Source organism: Uranotaenia lowii, chromosome 1, assembly GCF_029784155.1.
Source record: "Uranotaenia lowii strain MFRU-FL chromosome 1, ASM2978415v1, whole genome shotgun sequence".
Lineage (NCBI taxonomy): Eukaryota > Metazoa > Arthropoda > Insecta > Diptera > Culicidae > Uranotaenia > Uranotaenia lowii.
Window position 1 is genome coordinate 124,091,087 of NC_073691.1, and position 17,292 is coordinate 124,108,378.

Consider the following 17,292-nt stretch of genomic DNA (forward strand, 5'->3'; position numbering starts at 1 on the left):
AGACAGAAATCCTCGAGTTAAAAAATTTCCATTCAAGGTCAAACCGAAAAGAAAAAATAATGGATAAAACATCGAATTTTTTTCGATTATAGTCGTTTTACCATCATTGTGGCATTCGCGACTTTATCAACGTTGCAGTTGGCGGACAGTTATTAATAAACTTATCAACTGTGTTCGATGTTTACTCTTGGACTCGAACTCGCGCACATCGGCTCAGGAGACAACAGACTTGCCAACTGAGCTATATCACAAGCCACAAAAGAATGATGGTGGTAAATACTATTTTTATGCTAAAATTTGTTCTATAAAATCAACCCCGCTTAAATTTTTATCCCTCCCATAGAAGTTTACATACTTGACACTTGTTTGCTTTATTTTTATACATGCTTAGTGAATTTTCAGCAAAATATGTTTCGCCGTAATTGACACATTACAGTTTGAAGGAAAAATAGTCCAAAAAGACGAATGTTGGTTGAATTACTGTACCTCAACTCCCAATCGTTTGAACTCAAAAACTTGCAATTGTCTTATTTTTTTTGCAACTTTAGACAACTACAAAAAGTTAGTATAACAAAACGTAAATTTCCGAAAAAAAACTTTTTTGGCTAAGATTTTTTTTCGCTCGTAAAAAAACTCGAATAGATGAGCTGAGCCAGTCTAATGCGCATTTCATGCTTCCACATGCCGTTGCTTTGTTCTGATATTGTTCGCCAAGGGGGCCAAAGTCCGCACTAGGCAACTTGAACTTAGATTTTTGTTGTGAGATGAACTTTGTTATCTGTTGTTGGTGTTGGAAACTTGAGACAGTCTCAGTGTCTCTCGAATGAAATGGGAGACATTTAGACCGTCTCGGGACAAACTGGCTCCTAGTATGGACTAGCCTTCAAGCATTCAAATGTTGGCAAAACGCATGTGTGATTCTGCCTTTTCTCAAATCTCTTACTTTTAAGTCTCATTACGGATTGAAAATCATAGTACAATTAAAAATGCGCGGTTTATCCGTGCAAAGTAAATTCATACTCATTTCTTAAACCGCAATCACAAAATTTAAAATTTATCCCTGAAGAGGATGGAATAAATTGAGACATTTCTATTTTATTGTACGATAGAAGTCCCTGGGACCTGGTAAGAAAATGAGGTGACAATGTGGAAAATAAATCATTGATAGGCTCAATAGTACATAATGGATTGATCTATTTCCTGCAGAGTTTCATTAAACAATATAAGAAAGGTAGTTCAATGGATAAATGTCAGTACTTAAATCAACATGGAAGGGAACTCTATTGAAATAATGCAAACAGCTTCCTTAAGCCGTTGTCCAGGCGCCTCTACCCTATGTATGTATGTGGGAACAAGAGAGAGGCGAAAATTGAATTGGTAATAAACGAAAGAACTACAAATCAATTTAAATTTTTGTATACCTAGGTATCCGAAAAGTAATTCAGCGATAAATTTCGTTTAGTTATTTTTTATTTCTATCCTGGTGTAAGTATTGAAATTTCCTGAAGAAGAATCCTAAAAATTTCAAATTCGTAACGATGCTTCCTATTTGATTCCCGGAAAAGAAGTGAATAGACACAATTTTCATCTTAAAGAAAATCGTTCATTCTACGTTTCTTTTCGCAATGGCGTGGATGATTTCCCCGGCTGTCTCGCTTGGTAGGAGCTTTCTGCAGTTCACTGTTATGCACAAGGACCTGTTCCAGCTGCTGCTGGAGGCTTTCAATTTTCGATTGAGCTTCCGCCCGATCCTGGGCGGCCGTTTTCTTCATCTTGGCGATAGACTCGCGGTAGTATTCGACCTTTCGCTCCAGGTTAATGCAAATCTGCTGCTTTTGGAAATTCCAAAACGTTATCGCATTGTTGGCTATTTCCATAACCGTTTCTGGATGATAACCACACAACAGTAACTGAAATTCAACGATGAATCCATATTTTGAGGTTATGTGTGAAAAAAAAAAAAACAAAAAACTCACCGCCTGGAAATTGGTTGATGTGTTCAGCTTTCTTTCGGTAAGCCCTCCGTCCTCGCGAAGATGCGATGCACAGGCCGGACAAACGAAAGCCGCAGCACCTTTACGGCGGAGCTTAATTTCCTTACCGTGATGGTCGCAAAACACGTGCGAACAGTTGGTAATCCACGCTGTTGTTTCGATTTGTTTGAAACACTCACGTGCATTGCACACCAAATTATCCCGATCGAAGCCCATCTTAACTTCACTACGCAGTGTAAATCAAATGTCAAATTTATGATGAAAATCGAATTGTTATGCGAGTATTGTAGAACTGGGAGTTTGATTTGATTTTAGACAGGGTAGGCTGTGAGTCGATAGGTGGAGGAAGTCAAGGTGTGTATTTATATACAGAAGGCGTAAGAGCAAGTTCACTTCTGTTGGGAAAAAGTGGTAGCAATTTTGACACTTACAGCATTTATTGAAAATTTTACCATGTAAAAATGTTTTCAAGATCTTTGGACGTTGTATTTTTTTACAGCACTGTTTCTATTTCAGCCGTACGTAATAGAAATCTAGCTATTTTTGCATCACAGCATGCGAAAATAAAACACGTGTTGTAAAAAAACTTGAAGGCCGCAGATCTTGAAAATGTTTTTGCATAGAGTTGTTTTTTACATTTCTAACGCACACTTGCTGAGCGTGTACAGATGAGACGGAACAATTAACCTCAAAAACTCTCGGTACAAAAAAACGGGCAGCCGGTCGACACACATGGTCGTTTTTTAGGTTGATTGTCCCAAAACTGAAAAGTGTTGGTGAAGCAACCTGCACAATATCACGAACAATACCAGCGGCAAATAGGACTATTGTAGAGTTTTCAAATTGTGCTACAGGTGTCCAAATTTCTACCACTTTTTCCCAACACGAGTGAACTTGCTTAACGATTTGTCAAATTCCCGATTCCGCCATTTTGATTTTGCAACTGCGGACTTCGTGGAGTTTGTTTATCAACAAATCCCTCAGTTCTGTTTCCCAATTTTTCAACATAGGAGTGATTTGACGCAGCCCACCCAGGTAGTAAATTCAGAGAAGGAATTTTACAAATTGGTACCCAGGCAACTCGACCATGTTTCTCCAGAACTAATATGGGTCCATGGAACCAATGGGTCGATTCTTATGTACTCCTCCGTATATACATACGCTCTAAACTCCCCCTGGGGCCTCAGACCATATCCCAAACCGGTAACGGCCTTAAGGCAATACTTCGGAAGGGGGGGGGGGTCTAATTCGTGCATATGCGCTATTTATACAACACTCCTTTGCAGAGCAGTCATTATCCGGGCGAGCTGATCACAGACTGCATGCCAAGTGTTGATGTCATCACACACCTTCTGCAACATGTTGTCGGCTGTCGTGTCTGGTCCGCAGGCGGCGAATATGATGGCACGTTCCTCTTAAAATATTGGACAATTTAATACCACGTGTTCGGGTATCTAGTCCGCGTCACCGCATGTTAGGCAGACTGGCGAAGCCACATGTCCGATCCTGTGGTGATACTTCATGAGGCATCCGTGGCCAGTCAGGAATTGCGTCATGAAGAAATCCACTTCGCTATGCTTTCTCTCTACCCACTCCTTGATATTTGGGATCAAACGATGGGTCCACCTTCCTTTTTCTGAGCTGTCCCAAAGCTGTTGCCAGTTGGCCATGAAGATATCCCTGGCTCGTGTCCTCAAGTTTTGCATGTCTCTATTTTCGTAGCAATAGGAGTCCTCCACCAACAAAACCGCGAAGGACATGACTCCCGCTACAACGCATGCAGCCTCTGACGAAACAGTGCGACCTGCACTGATGACCCGCAAATTCTTTTGCCTCTGTACACTGTTGAGCTTCTGATGGTTTCCAGTCTGGACCTCAATATCGAAGGATCGACAAAATCACACTCGAAGTTATCCTCCGCTGACTACTTTGGATCCCCGAGTTGTTCGCCATTATCCTCGTAAGTGCGGCCGTTGCCGCCTTCTTGCACACTTACACCCAAATATTCAAGCTCACGCTTTGACTCGACTGTAATCCTGCCTGTTTGCGGTGAAATCAAGTTTGATATCAGGACTATCTCGATTTTGTGGTGAGCCAACTGCAAACTCTTGAAGTGCATCCAGCTATCCAGTTGAGTAACCTGTCACTAGTAGCACGACGTCGTCCACGAAAACAACCAACTTTACTCCTTCTGGCAAGCTCAATGTCAGCAACTCATCGTACGTATCTAATATTTCGCAGGACCGGGCCCGGTATTGACCCTTGCGGTACTCCAGCTGTAACAACCATTTCCTGATATCCTTCGCTCGTCATGTATTGTAGCTGACGGTTCTGGAAATAGCTTCCCACTAATTTGCAGAGATATTTCGGTATCCTCATTTTTATAAGCAAAGATGACAATATAAAAGGCATTAAATACTACCGCACAAAAACGATCCCCTCTTCTCTTCTTTAGTCTGGTTTTATCAGCTGGTTCGATGACATCGCCTTTTTCGAAAGCCGAATTGATTGTTGGACAACCCGCTTTCGCCCTCGGTGTACCGCTGGATACGATTCAAGATCACCTTTTCCAGAACTTTTCCAACCGTATCCAGTAGGCATATTAGCCTGTATGTCGATGGGCTCCCCAATAGGGAGAGAGTATGCCATGATTTGTTGGCAACGGACGCGTTTTGTTTTCTCTCTGTCGTTCAAAACAATGTTTTCTTCAATTGTTAAAATTGTCTAAATTGTTAAAACTTTTCAATATTTAATTGCTGGAAGTATTACTTATCATTAAGTGTGATCGAGTGCGAGAGCTTCAGTCTCATACGGCGTTATTTGTTACGAACAACGTTTTCGTTCTGAGCTGTACAAAGCTGAAACCGGCCCAGAGCTGACGGAAAGATGGAAACCATCATCAACTACCAGGGTCCTCAGATAATTTGGTGAGTCCGTTCCATAATACTTATTTTACCTAATTCTGGAGGATTTCTGGAAGATTTCACAGGAAAATCTCCGGATTTTAGAAACATTCGATTGCTGAATAAACGATTGTAAAAAGTGGTCCATAGGAAAACATTCCATAAGTGTAGATATAACAATTAAGTGTTTTTTAGATCTATGTTTTTTTTAATTTGAAGAGGCCGGTACCATTTTGTTTATTTTATTTTAAACACTTATACATACGGCTATAAGCCACGCGTGGGTGTGAAGTGCTGTGTTGGGAAGTAAATCTGCAATGGCAGAACAAATTCAGATTAATGTATTTATTAGTGCCTTTTATACGAAGCGATCATTTCGAGCACACGCGTATTTTGCGATCGAAATAATTTTTGGAAATTAAAACATTTGAGAAAATAAGTATCGAATAAAGCCAAAAATGTTATCATTTTAAAAGAAAATCGCAAACAATAGTTGTCGTCGTTGCTATCCGCCAGAAAATTTGATTGCATGTGATTTTGCCACGCTTGTTTTTCGGTTATTAACGATGCCTGTTTCAAGCTTTCAATGACTTTTTTGTAGTCACTGCCTAATTGATTTTAAAGGGAGATAAAAAATTGCCTATAAAATTGCTAATACGTATGGTAATGTCATGATATTAAATGTGTTCGAGTGAAATGCAGATACATTTTCCAGTAGCTTTAAACACGCTTGCGAGATTTTGTTTTGGTTTTTAAACCGGTTGCGAATTTCTCTGGAAATGTGAAAGAAGAGCTTTTTGTTTCATTCCCTACGGCTAAAGTAGACGAATAACGCAAAGATAATTATCAATCATAATTTTTGACTCGTGCAATGAGGTTTTTTTAAAGGATTTTTGTTCTTTAAATCAGTTAAGATTGAGACTGTTCTTTTAAACGTTTGAACTCTTAAAAATTTTTGCCAAATCTTGTCTTACAATTCATCTTCAAATAAATAAATATTTATTTATTTATTTGTTTAAGTTTTCAAAACACTAAATTATGCACAGACTATTTACAAATTAAGGATTCTTTTTTTAAAAGTTTATTTCGACACGTTAAAATCGAAGTTGTCGCTCGTCTCGTTGAATCTCGTACAGCATGTCCAGATGGGATTGTTGAGTTCGTAAGAGTGCGGAAAGGCGGGAGCCGGAAGAATTGTTGTTGGCGTAAAGTCCGTGCGTTTTTTGGCAGAAGAAATAAGAGTTCACTGCAGTCGATATTATTACACAACAGGTCGTAGACGAAAAGTCGTTGAAGTAACTTTCTGCGTTACGCAAGCGTCGGGAGATGAATCAGATTGCTGACATTGATTGATTGAAGACATTTCGAAATAAGGTTAACTCGCCTGCGAATTTTCAACCTGTCCTCTCAACTTGCTTGATGTCCCTATCAATTCGCTTAGGTTGCCTTCTAAAAACTCTTCTATGAGTTTTCAAGCTATCCTCTCAATTTATTTCCATTGAAATTCCAAATTGTTTCCTCAGGAAACAGTTTATTGTTATTTTCAAATATATAATAATTTGGTGGTGATTTTTGAGTTTTAGAAAATCTACCCTGAGCGCTTTGAAATCCCCTTAATGTTTGATTGAGCTCAAATTTTGCACAGGTCAGTTTTTTGGGAAAATCAACATATCAACAATGTATATGATTGGTTTTGGAAATTCGATTATGAAATTTACTCTATAAATCCATTACCACCCTAATGTGCATGCTGCAATATAGAGATGTTTGATATTTACCATAATTAGCGTATAAACGCGTTTTAACGTGAACTTTTTGACTAGGGGTGAAATGGGCACTTTTAGTTGGTCTAATCGGGCACAATCAATCTAACTGCGAATGGTAGACCTGTTAGTTTATTTCCTCAGTGCTTTACTTCAGTGATGGTAAATGGTAAGATAAAAAAAGGGAAAATCCGCATATTAGATCTCAGAAATGTGCTTTATTTTCAGCTTTTGAAACGTGAATTTGATATGCATTTCATATCTTCTATTTTCTATTTCGATTCATTTTGAAAATATACATTTGAGTTTCTGAACACGGCAAAAAAATAAAGAAACTTGAAATTTTATAAAATTACAAATGTTTCTTGATCCAGAACAGTTTTATATTTGAAATCGAATAAAATTTTAATTTGCAAGTAAGTTTAATTAACTTTATTGGAATATGGTGTGCAAAAGGACTATGCGCAAACTTGGTGTTTATTGAATTTAACGAAATAACTTACATTGACTTTTATTGATTGGTTTGATGATAAGGACACAATTGCAAACTCCATGAGATCCCACGAGATCAGCAGCACACAAAATCTTCTCTCTAGAAGTAAGTACCTACATATCAACAGTCTTCCCAATGGACTAGCTTGTAAACGCAATCATCGATTCCTAGTATATAACCAAAACCACCCTCGTTCAAATCGTGAAACGAGCCACGTTTTTCAAAAAATATACCACCCAGCAAACATAACAATTCATCTTTTTTAGGTACATTCAAACCTCTTTGCGAACATCTCTTCTTGAGCTTTACTCGACACTCACTGAATGTGCAAGGATTCGGTCCTGATATTCGCTCTTTTTTGACTCTCCAGCCACTTCCAAACGAACGCTCATCACTGGCACTTTCCGGCTATGGACTTCGGTAGGACCTACTACGAAGGCACCACAGTCACAGCCACGGCACAGGACCGGGTAAGCTCTTCTTAAATTCCCTGCTCTGTTTCACCCAACCACCCATCATTTATGAACGTAGTTGCTGCTGTTATGATGATGGTTGCGATGTTGGATTGAAGGGAAATATCGCTCTTGTGCTTGTTCCATTGAAGCGAAAAAATCGCGAGTCCTATCCAAACCCACTAGACTGAGTCAATTTTGGGTCAATTTCGAATTTCTCATACCCTGGGGTCTAAAGTGCTTCGTTTCAATTCAAAACTCAATGTTTTTTTTGCAGAATTTTTAAGTAAAGTTTACATGAGTAAATTTTAACTTTAATGTATGGGATAATAAAACATTTTGTTCTTTAAATCAACATCAATTTTGTTTCTTCTATAGAACCGAGTTTTTTGTGCCAATTTACAAATTTTTAAAAGAAAATGTTCCGCTGAACAACTTTATCGTAGACCGTAACTTCTTATCTTATCAGGCAAAAAAGTTTTTAGCTGTTGAATAGGGATATGTCTTTTGGCATTGAAAACCTAGCGAGGTATTAGATGACTTCTTTGAAAGCACATTTCTTTAAAATTCTGCCAGAAATCATGGATGAGTTTTGAACCAAAACGGAGCTTTTCAGACCCCAGGGTTTGGGAAATTCGAAAATGACCCCAATTAGACTGAGTGTGATACACACTGCTGTCAGAAACTTTCAGCACATTTAGTCTATTCTGAACTATTGAAAACCAGTTTAAAAATCACTTCGACATTGAACCACAGAGAACAGACGAACAAGCTAGTACAAAAATTCTTCAAAAAAGTATGTAAAATTTCAAATGCTTTCATCAGAAAAATACGTTACAAACTGACTAGAAAGTCAGTTGAGCCGTTCAAAAATCAACTTTCAATGTACCGAGTTTTCAAAAAGGCGTAATCGTGTATGAACTCATAAATAATTAAACCAAAGCAACTAACATCGCATCGGTTATGTCCAGTCAAATGGGAACACTCTTTACGATCAGTCTCACGCAGCCGTGACACCTCAAAACGGTTTACTTTCATGTATCACTTTTGCATTCCATTGGCATTGTTTGAAATTTATAACTTGAAGCAAGTTTGAAGGAAACTGCGAATAAATTATAAGATATTTTGTCGTTATGCAACATCAGGAATATATTACGAAACTTCAACAGCGATTGTCTTGAAACATTCCAAGCTCATACGACCACGGTGTGCCAAAATACGTTATTAAAAATAAAAAATGACCACCAAAACGGCACTCGACATTCGAAAGATATAGTATTCAGGCATCTATCCTGAAAATTTGGAAATGTTCCATCGGGCTTTTTTGAAATTAGAGCGATTTTAAATTTTAAGGGGGGGGTAGGGTCTAACACTTTCAAAAAAATTGATTTTTTTATTTTTTTATTTTCTTATTGTAAAACATTTCAAGAATGTTGTGTCAAATTTTCAAGTCAATTGAAGCAAAACTGTAGAAGTTATAGGCCTTTATCTCCTCCTATCTAACACTGCAAGAAAGCAAGAGCAGAAACTTCAAACGCGTTTTTCTCGAAAGCACATTTTTAAAGTCCGTGGACATCGCCATTTGAAAACTACTTATCCGATTCTTTTCAAATTTGGAAAATATTTTCTACATATAAAATACCAGACCCCAACGTTTTTCTTTTTTGATTTTTTTACTTTGGGGAGATTTTAGAGGTGAAAAATGGCGGATTTTTAAGTGAAAAATCGTAGTTTTTACTTCAAACAGCCACAAAAATTTCATAAAAATATTTTTAAGTTAAATAAAAACGTTGGGGTCCAGAAAAACATCTATTAAAAATATTTTGCTCTGATTTTTTGACTTCAGATGATTCTGTGCTGAGATACAGTGTCCACCGCAAATCCTGTTTTCTAAAAGGCATCCTCGAAAATGCTCCGTCACCGGCTCATTTTTCAATATGTTTCCACGAAAAAATTACTAAATGTTCTTTTAACAATGCTTTGTATAATGCAAAAAATTTGAATTCATTTGTTTGAACGATAGCTCTAGAAAAAAAAATCGTGAAAATGGTGTTTTTTTATACCTGTTAGACCCTACCCCCCCCTTAAGTCAATTTGCAGTAGATTTCCAATGGTGTTTTTCGACCTTATGTTCTATGACCATGGATTTTTCTGACTACACATATTTTATGACAATCACCCAGACTTTATAGAAAATTTTATGCCCGACAACTTTGTGGAAGACTGGAAAAAGATTTGAGTTGATCCTGAATAGTTATTGGCAATTTTCTAAAACTTTATTAGACTGATTGAAATTTTTCCATGTTTCTTAAGTTTTTTTTTCAATTCCGCTTCACTAAAAAGCGAATATCTTTCCAGGCGTAGTTTGAACCGTTTTTGGGTCTTAATAAAGTTGTTTGGTGTGGTGAACGCACCAGAAACCGAACCGAGCTCCACCAGCTTACGCACCGCTCAACTTTACGCGCCGGATTTCGTTATGAGAATGGTCGTATTTTTCGTTTGACGAATTCAATCCTCATAAACGGAGCATCATACGAAACTCGCTTCAAGGTGTGCGTTTATATGGACCTAAATCTGATTGTTGTTCAACTTCGGTTTCTCGAACACTATTTTATTTTGATACATGAACGATATGTTCAATAGTAGCATGTTGCGTTAAGGATTTAGATTATAGCTAAAATTATGGATAAGATTGCTTTTCTGTTGAATTCAATTTTAAATTATAAAATTAATTAGATATTATTTTGAGTGGCTCGGATGTGTATATCAGTATTTTTTCACATTTTGATAATTCTAACTCTACTCTACCACATTTGGGATAAATTTTGAGAACAAATGTGTATGTAATAGTAAATCTATGAGTAATAGTCATCATACGTTTTGAAACCATTTGCTCCTGTATCTGCCCAGAATGTGTTCGAAATGAAAGTTGACAACAACTTAAGCGTGAGGAAAACCCTTAGTATTACACGAAACTTCCGTAAAATGGGTATAAATTTTGAGCCTAATCTTAAAGAAAACTTAGGCTCATATAACCGGCAACTAAAGGATTTCTTCGAAATCAAGAAGTTGGGTGATACGGGAGGAATCGTGAATGCCTTGCTTAAGGCAGTCCAGAATCCAACGAATCCAGAGCTAGCAGAATTGCGGATTGCAAAGGCAAGAGTGAGGCATCTCCAACAAACGTTTGGTTTAACAGGGAAAGCTTGCCATAATCTAATAGATTCCTCAGATGTGCTTGAAGGTTATTTTGATGTGCAAGAACATTTAAAGGTAAGTAAAATAGATAAATAAAAAAAACACTTAAAACTGTAAAAATGCCGATATCGCAGGCACTGAAGCTGTTACAGGAGATTTACAAGGCATGCTTTAAGGAAAACTTAGATTCCGAGTACATATCACTCATTGATGAGTTTTCTTCAGGGTGGGAGAATCTTAAACTGCCAAACTCTTCCAAATTCCACATTGTACGATTCCATGTAAAAGATTTTTGCGAATTCACCGGAAAATCGCTGGGTGTATTCGGAGAACAAGCCTCGGAGAGTGTTCATCATGATTTTTTAGAAACCTGGAAACGATATCAAACCCCCGATACATCAAAGTTGTACTATGATCATCTCTTAAATGCTGTAGTGGACTATAACAGTGGTCATCTGTGTTCATTTTTAATTTTAAATAAAAAATGTCGTTTATTTTTATTGTTGAATCCAAGAAAGTAATCAAAAATGACTATTTTAAAGCCAATATTACGCTATTTACCTTGTTCGACTAAGCACATTTTAAACACGAAAAAACGGTTGAAGACCCAAAAACGATTCAAACTACGCCTGGAAAGATATTCGTTTTTTAGTGAAGCGGAATTGAAAAAAAAACTTAAGAAACATGGAAAAATTTCAATCAGTCTAATAAAGTTTTAGAAAATTGCCAATAACTATTCAGGATCAACTCAAATCTTTTTCCAGTCTTCCACAAAGTTGTGGGGCATAAAATTTTCTATAATGTCATGATCTGGGTGATTGTCATAAAATATGTGTAGTCAGAAAAATCCATGGTCATAGAACATAAGGTCAAAAAACCCCATTGAAAATCTAATGCAAATTGACTTAAAATTTAAAATCGCTCTAATTTCAAAAAAGCCCGATGGAACATTTCCAAATTTTCAGGATAGATGCCTGAGTACTATATCTTTCAAATGTCGAGTGCCGTTTTGGTGGTCATTTTTTATTTTTAATAACGTATTCTGGCACACCGTGACGACCTGTTCAAAGCTGACACTCTTTGGTGTTTTTGAGATATCTACCTAGTGGTCCAAGAAAAAAACGAAAATTAATTTCGAAAAGGTCGTTGGATTTTTACACAAGTTTCGTGGGCTGGCTTGTACGTCTGTTCTCTGTGATTGAACCAGGCATTTTAAATAGCAATCCAGTTACAAAAACAAAAACAAGAATTGATCGAAATTCCCTACATTTTTTCAGTTAGCTACGAGGTTCATTTTTGCCATCTGTTTGAACATCGAGCTGTTTAAAGCCTATCCCTTTTCTGAATGTAATTCCATTATTGTAAGCGCCTTTTTTAGGTATCTCCGGTATCGTGTTGTATAGGAAATGGAAATTATTGTCCATTGAGATTCATATTGTAGTCAATTATAATTCAAAAGTGTAAATTCTGAATCGCGATCCCGCATAGAATATTAAATATTAGATTTCGAATTAATTACTACTTGAAAATTTTGAGACAAAAAATTGACAACCAAAGCAAAAGTAAGAGGTTCAAATTGAATGTTCATTTATAGTTTAAAACTTTGGAATACCGTCAAACGGATCATCATGCAACAGCAGGGTTAGATTCAACGTTTGTATACCACAACACTTATTAAACTTTTATCCTAATATAATGTAAAAACGTTATCATTTAATGATAACAAAATGATGATAACATAGTTTCTCGCACCGTAAGTTTATGATTCTCATGGAAAATTTAAAAAATCGAGCAATAGCTGCACAATTTTTCACATTTTTCGATGCCATAAAAAACTATACCCAATATGACGGATTGGCTTAATTATATCACCTTCAAACTTCATATAGGTATTGCTTTTATTATCCTATACCAACAGTGTTGGTGTAAAAATATTTTCCGGATAATCACCAAATTTTTTAAAATAAATATTTCTATAATTCAGTTACCAGTCTGGGCTTAAAATGCATCAAATGCAAATAAAAAAATCATCTTTTTAATCTAGTGCTATGCTGGAATATGTTTTTTTTTGCATCACGCGTTTGTTGATTTCAAAATTTCATCCATCCAAACATTTTTTCATGATTTCAGCTAATAGTATTTTTGTAGTATTGTTCCCCTAAATGTACGCAGCACCCTCATGCTATTTCTTTAAAAAAAAATGTAAAATCTAATTCGAACAATACCAAAAATTACTACAATTAGTGCTTTATGACATCTCAAATATATCAAAAATAAATTTTCAAACATTTTCATATGATATTTCATTAAAAAGAAAGCTTGTTTCAACTAACCCCTTTTTCTAAGTAGGGAGGAAATCGCATGTTTTTGCAAACTTAATAATAACTGGTGGAACCAATAATTTTTCTGACTACGTCAAGTTGATGTCCCATCAACCAAAAACTTTGGAGGTACAAACGGTATGATGATCTGTGTACATAAAGTTTTTAGAAGCCATTGAAGTCGAAAAGCGTTTCATGATGCCCCCAATTGACGGTACGCATCAAACAAGTTTTAGAATTGCAAAATTTAGAACACAGTTGAGCAATTAACTTATGACACATTCCACCGTGACGTGAAATCACTTTTCCGGACTTTTCTGCACTGTTATCATTCTAGAAGTCAACCAATTTACTTGAAAATAAAAAAAATTGTAGCAAACGGTCGCAAATTGAATTTCCTTCAAAATGAATATAATTTGGTCATTTAAAAATTTAAGTTGTTTTTGTTATGATCGATTACTTTTGTGACGTGAATTCACGCTAGAATTAACCATTTCGGACTTTAGTACATACATCTTTGATTTCCTGTTCTCTCTGTAGAAATAGAATATTAGTGTCTTCAAATGAGTTGTAAAGAAAACAATTACCCACAATTTGATGTACGTAGCTTGTCAATTGAACAACAACGAACGAAGTTATGCTTATTTGAAGTTGTGACGTGAATTCACTCAGTTCAAACAGAACAGGGTAGTTGACTGAATTCACGTCACGAAATATAAAGTTATACTGTGGTTATACTGAACCATTCTTTGGAGTCTTCAAATTTTATGTAGATACACTTTCAAAAACGATATTTTGTTGTTCCGACTTTTATAATCATAAATTTTCAGTATCTGCACGTAACTTTTTCCTTATTTTGATTGGCACTTGAATAGCAACAATCTTCATTCATAGATTCACCAAAAAAATTTTTATTTTTTTTTTCAAATTTTGTATTTTTATTTGAAACTAATGAACTTATTAAAAAAAATCAACTAAATTATGCTCGATTTGTAAAAATCCGACCACATGGAGGGTCAAAACAGTTTTCAGAGCACATTTTTCATATAAATTTTAATAAAAAATCAAGTTTTGTGACGTGAATTCACTCATTCGCGCTGTTGTAACTCAGCTAGATTCCAACCGATTTCTATGAATTTTAGAGTTTTAGAATCGTCTTATCATTTTCAAAGAAAATCTCATTTTTTTATTACAAAAAAAGTCAGCGTTTTCTCGTAAAATTAAAAACTTCCCTTTTTTTGTGACGTGAATTCACTCATTTGCGACTGTTTTTGTTCGCTTTTCAAACCAACTACATTGGATATAAACAAATTCTTTTTTCTACAAAATGATGCCGTGTTTTTTGGCTTCTGAACACACTAAAATATTTCCAAAAAAAAATCATCCATGTATTAAAATTAATGATTTTGTAAAAGTTGTCAAAAACACCACTTTTTTCAACAAAAAATCTGCTTTTTAAAATCATCTTAAACATGTGTAAAAAAAACTTTTTTCTCTTTTTCCGTTGGTTTTGTGTGATTTGAATTATCAAAATTATAGACAATTTTGAGATTTTTTGATACGCGAACGGATAAAAATCACTTTTGAGCGGTACAAGCGCGTGGAATGTGTCTTATGAGAATACACAATTTGAGAAAACATTCGAAATCTGTTTTTGACAATCAAGGTAAGAATAAAAACCAGAATTTAATTAATTGAGATTTCAGATTCAGATTCAGATTTCAGACTCAGATTTCAGATTTCAGATTCAGATTTCAGATTCAGATTTCAGATTCAGATTTCAGATTCAGATTTCAGATTCAGATTTCAGATTCAGATTTCAGATTCAGATTTCAGATTCAGATTTCAGATTCAGATTTCAGATTCAGATTTCAGATTCAGATTTCAGATTCAGATTTCAGATTCAGATTTCAGATTCAGATTTCAGATTCAGGTTTCAGATTCAGATTTCAGATTCAGATTTCAGATTCAGATTTCAGATTCAGATTTCAGATTCAGATTTCAGATTCAGATTTCAGATTCAGATTTCAGATTCAGATTTCAGATTCAGATTTCAGATTCAGATTTCAGATTCAGATTTCAGATTCAGATTTCAGATTCAGATTTCAGATTCAGATTTCAGATTCAGATTTCAGATTCAGATTTCAGATTCAGATTTCAGATTCAGATTTCAGATTCAGATTTCAGATTCAGATTTCAGATTCAGATTTCAGATTCAGATTTCAGATTCAGATTTCAGATTCAGATTTCAGATTCAGATTTCAGATTCAGATTTCAGATTCAGATTTCAGATTCAGATTTCAGATTCAGATTTCAGATTCAGATTTCAGATTCAGATTTCAGATTCAGATTTCAGATTCAGATTTCAGATTCAGATTTCAGATTCAGATTTCAGATTCAGATTTCAGATTTCAGATTCAGATTTCAGATTCAGATTTCAGATTCAGATTTCAGATTCAGATTCAGATTTCAGATTCAGATTTCAGATTCAGATTTCAGATTCAGATTTCAGATTCAGATTTCAGATTCAGATTTCAGATTCAGATTTCAGATTCAGATTTCAGATTCAGATTTCAGATTCAGATTTCAGATTCAGATTTCAGATTCAGATTTCAGATTCAGATTTCAGATTCAGATTTCAGATTTCAGATTCAGATTTCAGATTCAGATTTCAGATTCAGATTTCAGATTCAGATTCAGATTTCAGATTCAGATTTCAGATTCAGATTTCAGATTCAGATTTCAGATTCAGATTTCAGATTCAGATTTCAGATTCAGATTTCAGATTCAGATTTCGGATTCAGATTTCAGATTCAGATTTCAGATTCAGATTTCAGATTCAGATTTCAGATTCAGATTTCAGATTCAGATTTCAGATTCAGATTTCAGATTCAGATTTCAGATTCAGATTTCAGATTCAGATTTCAGATTCAGATTTCAGATTCAGATTTCAGATTCAGATTTCAGATTCAGATTTCAGATTCAGATTTCAGATTCAGATTTCAGATTCAGATTTCAGATTCAGATTTCAGATTCAGATTTCAGATTCAGATTTCAGATTCAGATTTCAGATTCAGATTTCAGATTCAGATTTCAGATTCAGATTTCAGATTCAGATTTCAGATTCAGATTTCAGATTCAGATTTCAGATTCAGATTTCAGATTCAGATTTCAGATTCAGATTTCAGATTCAGATTTCAGATTCAGATTTCAGATTCAGATTTCAGATTCAGATTTCAGATTTCAGATTCAGATTTCAGATTCAGATTTCAGATTCAGATTTCAGATTCAGATTCAGATTTCAGATTCAGATTTCAGATTCAGATTTCAGATTCAGATTTCAGATTCAGATTTCAGATTCAGATTTCAGATTCAGATTTCAGATTCAGATTTCAGATTCAGATTTCAGATTCAGATTTCAGATTCAGATTTCAGATTCAGATTTCAGATTCAGATTTCAGATTCAGATTTCAGATTCAGATTTCAGATTCAGATTTCAGATTCAGATTTCAGATTTCAGATTCAGATTTCAGATTCAGATTTCAGATTCAGATTTCAGATTCAGATTCAGATTTCAGATTCAGATTCAGATTCAGATTTCAGATTCAGATTTCAGATTCAGATTTCAGATTCAGATTTCAGATTCAGATTTCAGATTCAGATTTCGGATTCAGATTTCAGATTCAGATTTCAGATTCAGATTTCAGATTCAGATTTCAGATTCAGATTTCAGATTCAGATTTCAGATTCAGATTTCAGATTCAGATTTCAGATTCAGATTTCAGATTCAGATTTCAGATTCAGATTTCAGATTCAGATTTCAGATTCAGATTTCAGATTCAGATTTCAGATTCAGATTTCAGATTCAGATTTCAGATTCAGATTTCAGATTCAGATTTCAGATTCAGATTTCAGATTCAGAAGATTCAGATTTCAGATTCAGATTTCAGATTCAGATTTCAGATTCAGATTTCAGATTCAGATTTCAGATTCAGATTTCAGATTCAGATTTCAGATTCAGATTCAGATTCAGATTTCAGATTCAGATTTCAGATTCAGATTTCAGATTCAGATTCAGATTCAGATTTCAGATTCAGATTTCAGATTCAGATTTCAGATTCAGATTTCAGATTCAGATTTCAGATTCAGATTTCAGATTCAGATTTCA

General features: G+C 35.2%; 3 protein-coding genes across 4 annotated transcripts in view; 1 reads left to right on the forward strand and 2 right to left on the reverse strand.

Annotated features, from left to right (window-relative positions):
* LOC129739741 (gamma-aminobutyric acid type B receptor subunit 2) overlaps positions 1–7,182 on the reverse strand; it is a 56,857-nt gene extending 49,675 nt beyond the window's left edge. For both annotated transcript variants that reach the window (XM_055731247.1, XM_055731246.1), the window contains exon 1: positions 7,164–7,182. The gene's annotated coding sequence lies outside the window, so the exon portion shown is untranslated. The remainder of the gene's footprint in view (positions 1–7,163) is intronic.
* LOC129739742 (E3 ubiquitin-protein ligase CCNB1IP1-like) lies at positions 1,466–2,291 on the reverse strand. Its single transcript, XM_055731248.1, has 2 exons — positions 1,977–2,291; positions 1,466–1,910 (listed from the first exon to the last, which is right to left on the reverse strand). Exons 1-2 carry the CDS (start codon positions 2,208–2,210, stop codon positions 1,590–1,592), a joined length of 555 nt encoding a protein of 184 aa, XP_055587223.1. The 5' UTR covers positions 2,211–2,291; the 3' UTR covers positions 1,466–1,589.
* Positions 7,183–7,548: 366 nt separating the features above from the next.
* The window catches only part of LOC129739745 (uncharacterized), a 25,265-nt gene continuing 15,521 nt past the window's right edge, over positions 7,549–17,292 (forward strand). Inside the window, exon 1 of the mRNA XM_055731254.1 lies at positions 7,549–7,623. The gene's annotated coding sequence lies outside the window, so the exon portion shown is untranslated. The remainder of the gene's footprint in view (positions 7,624–17,292) is intronic.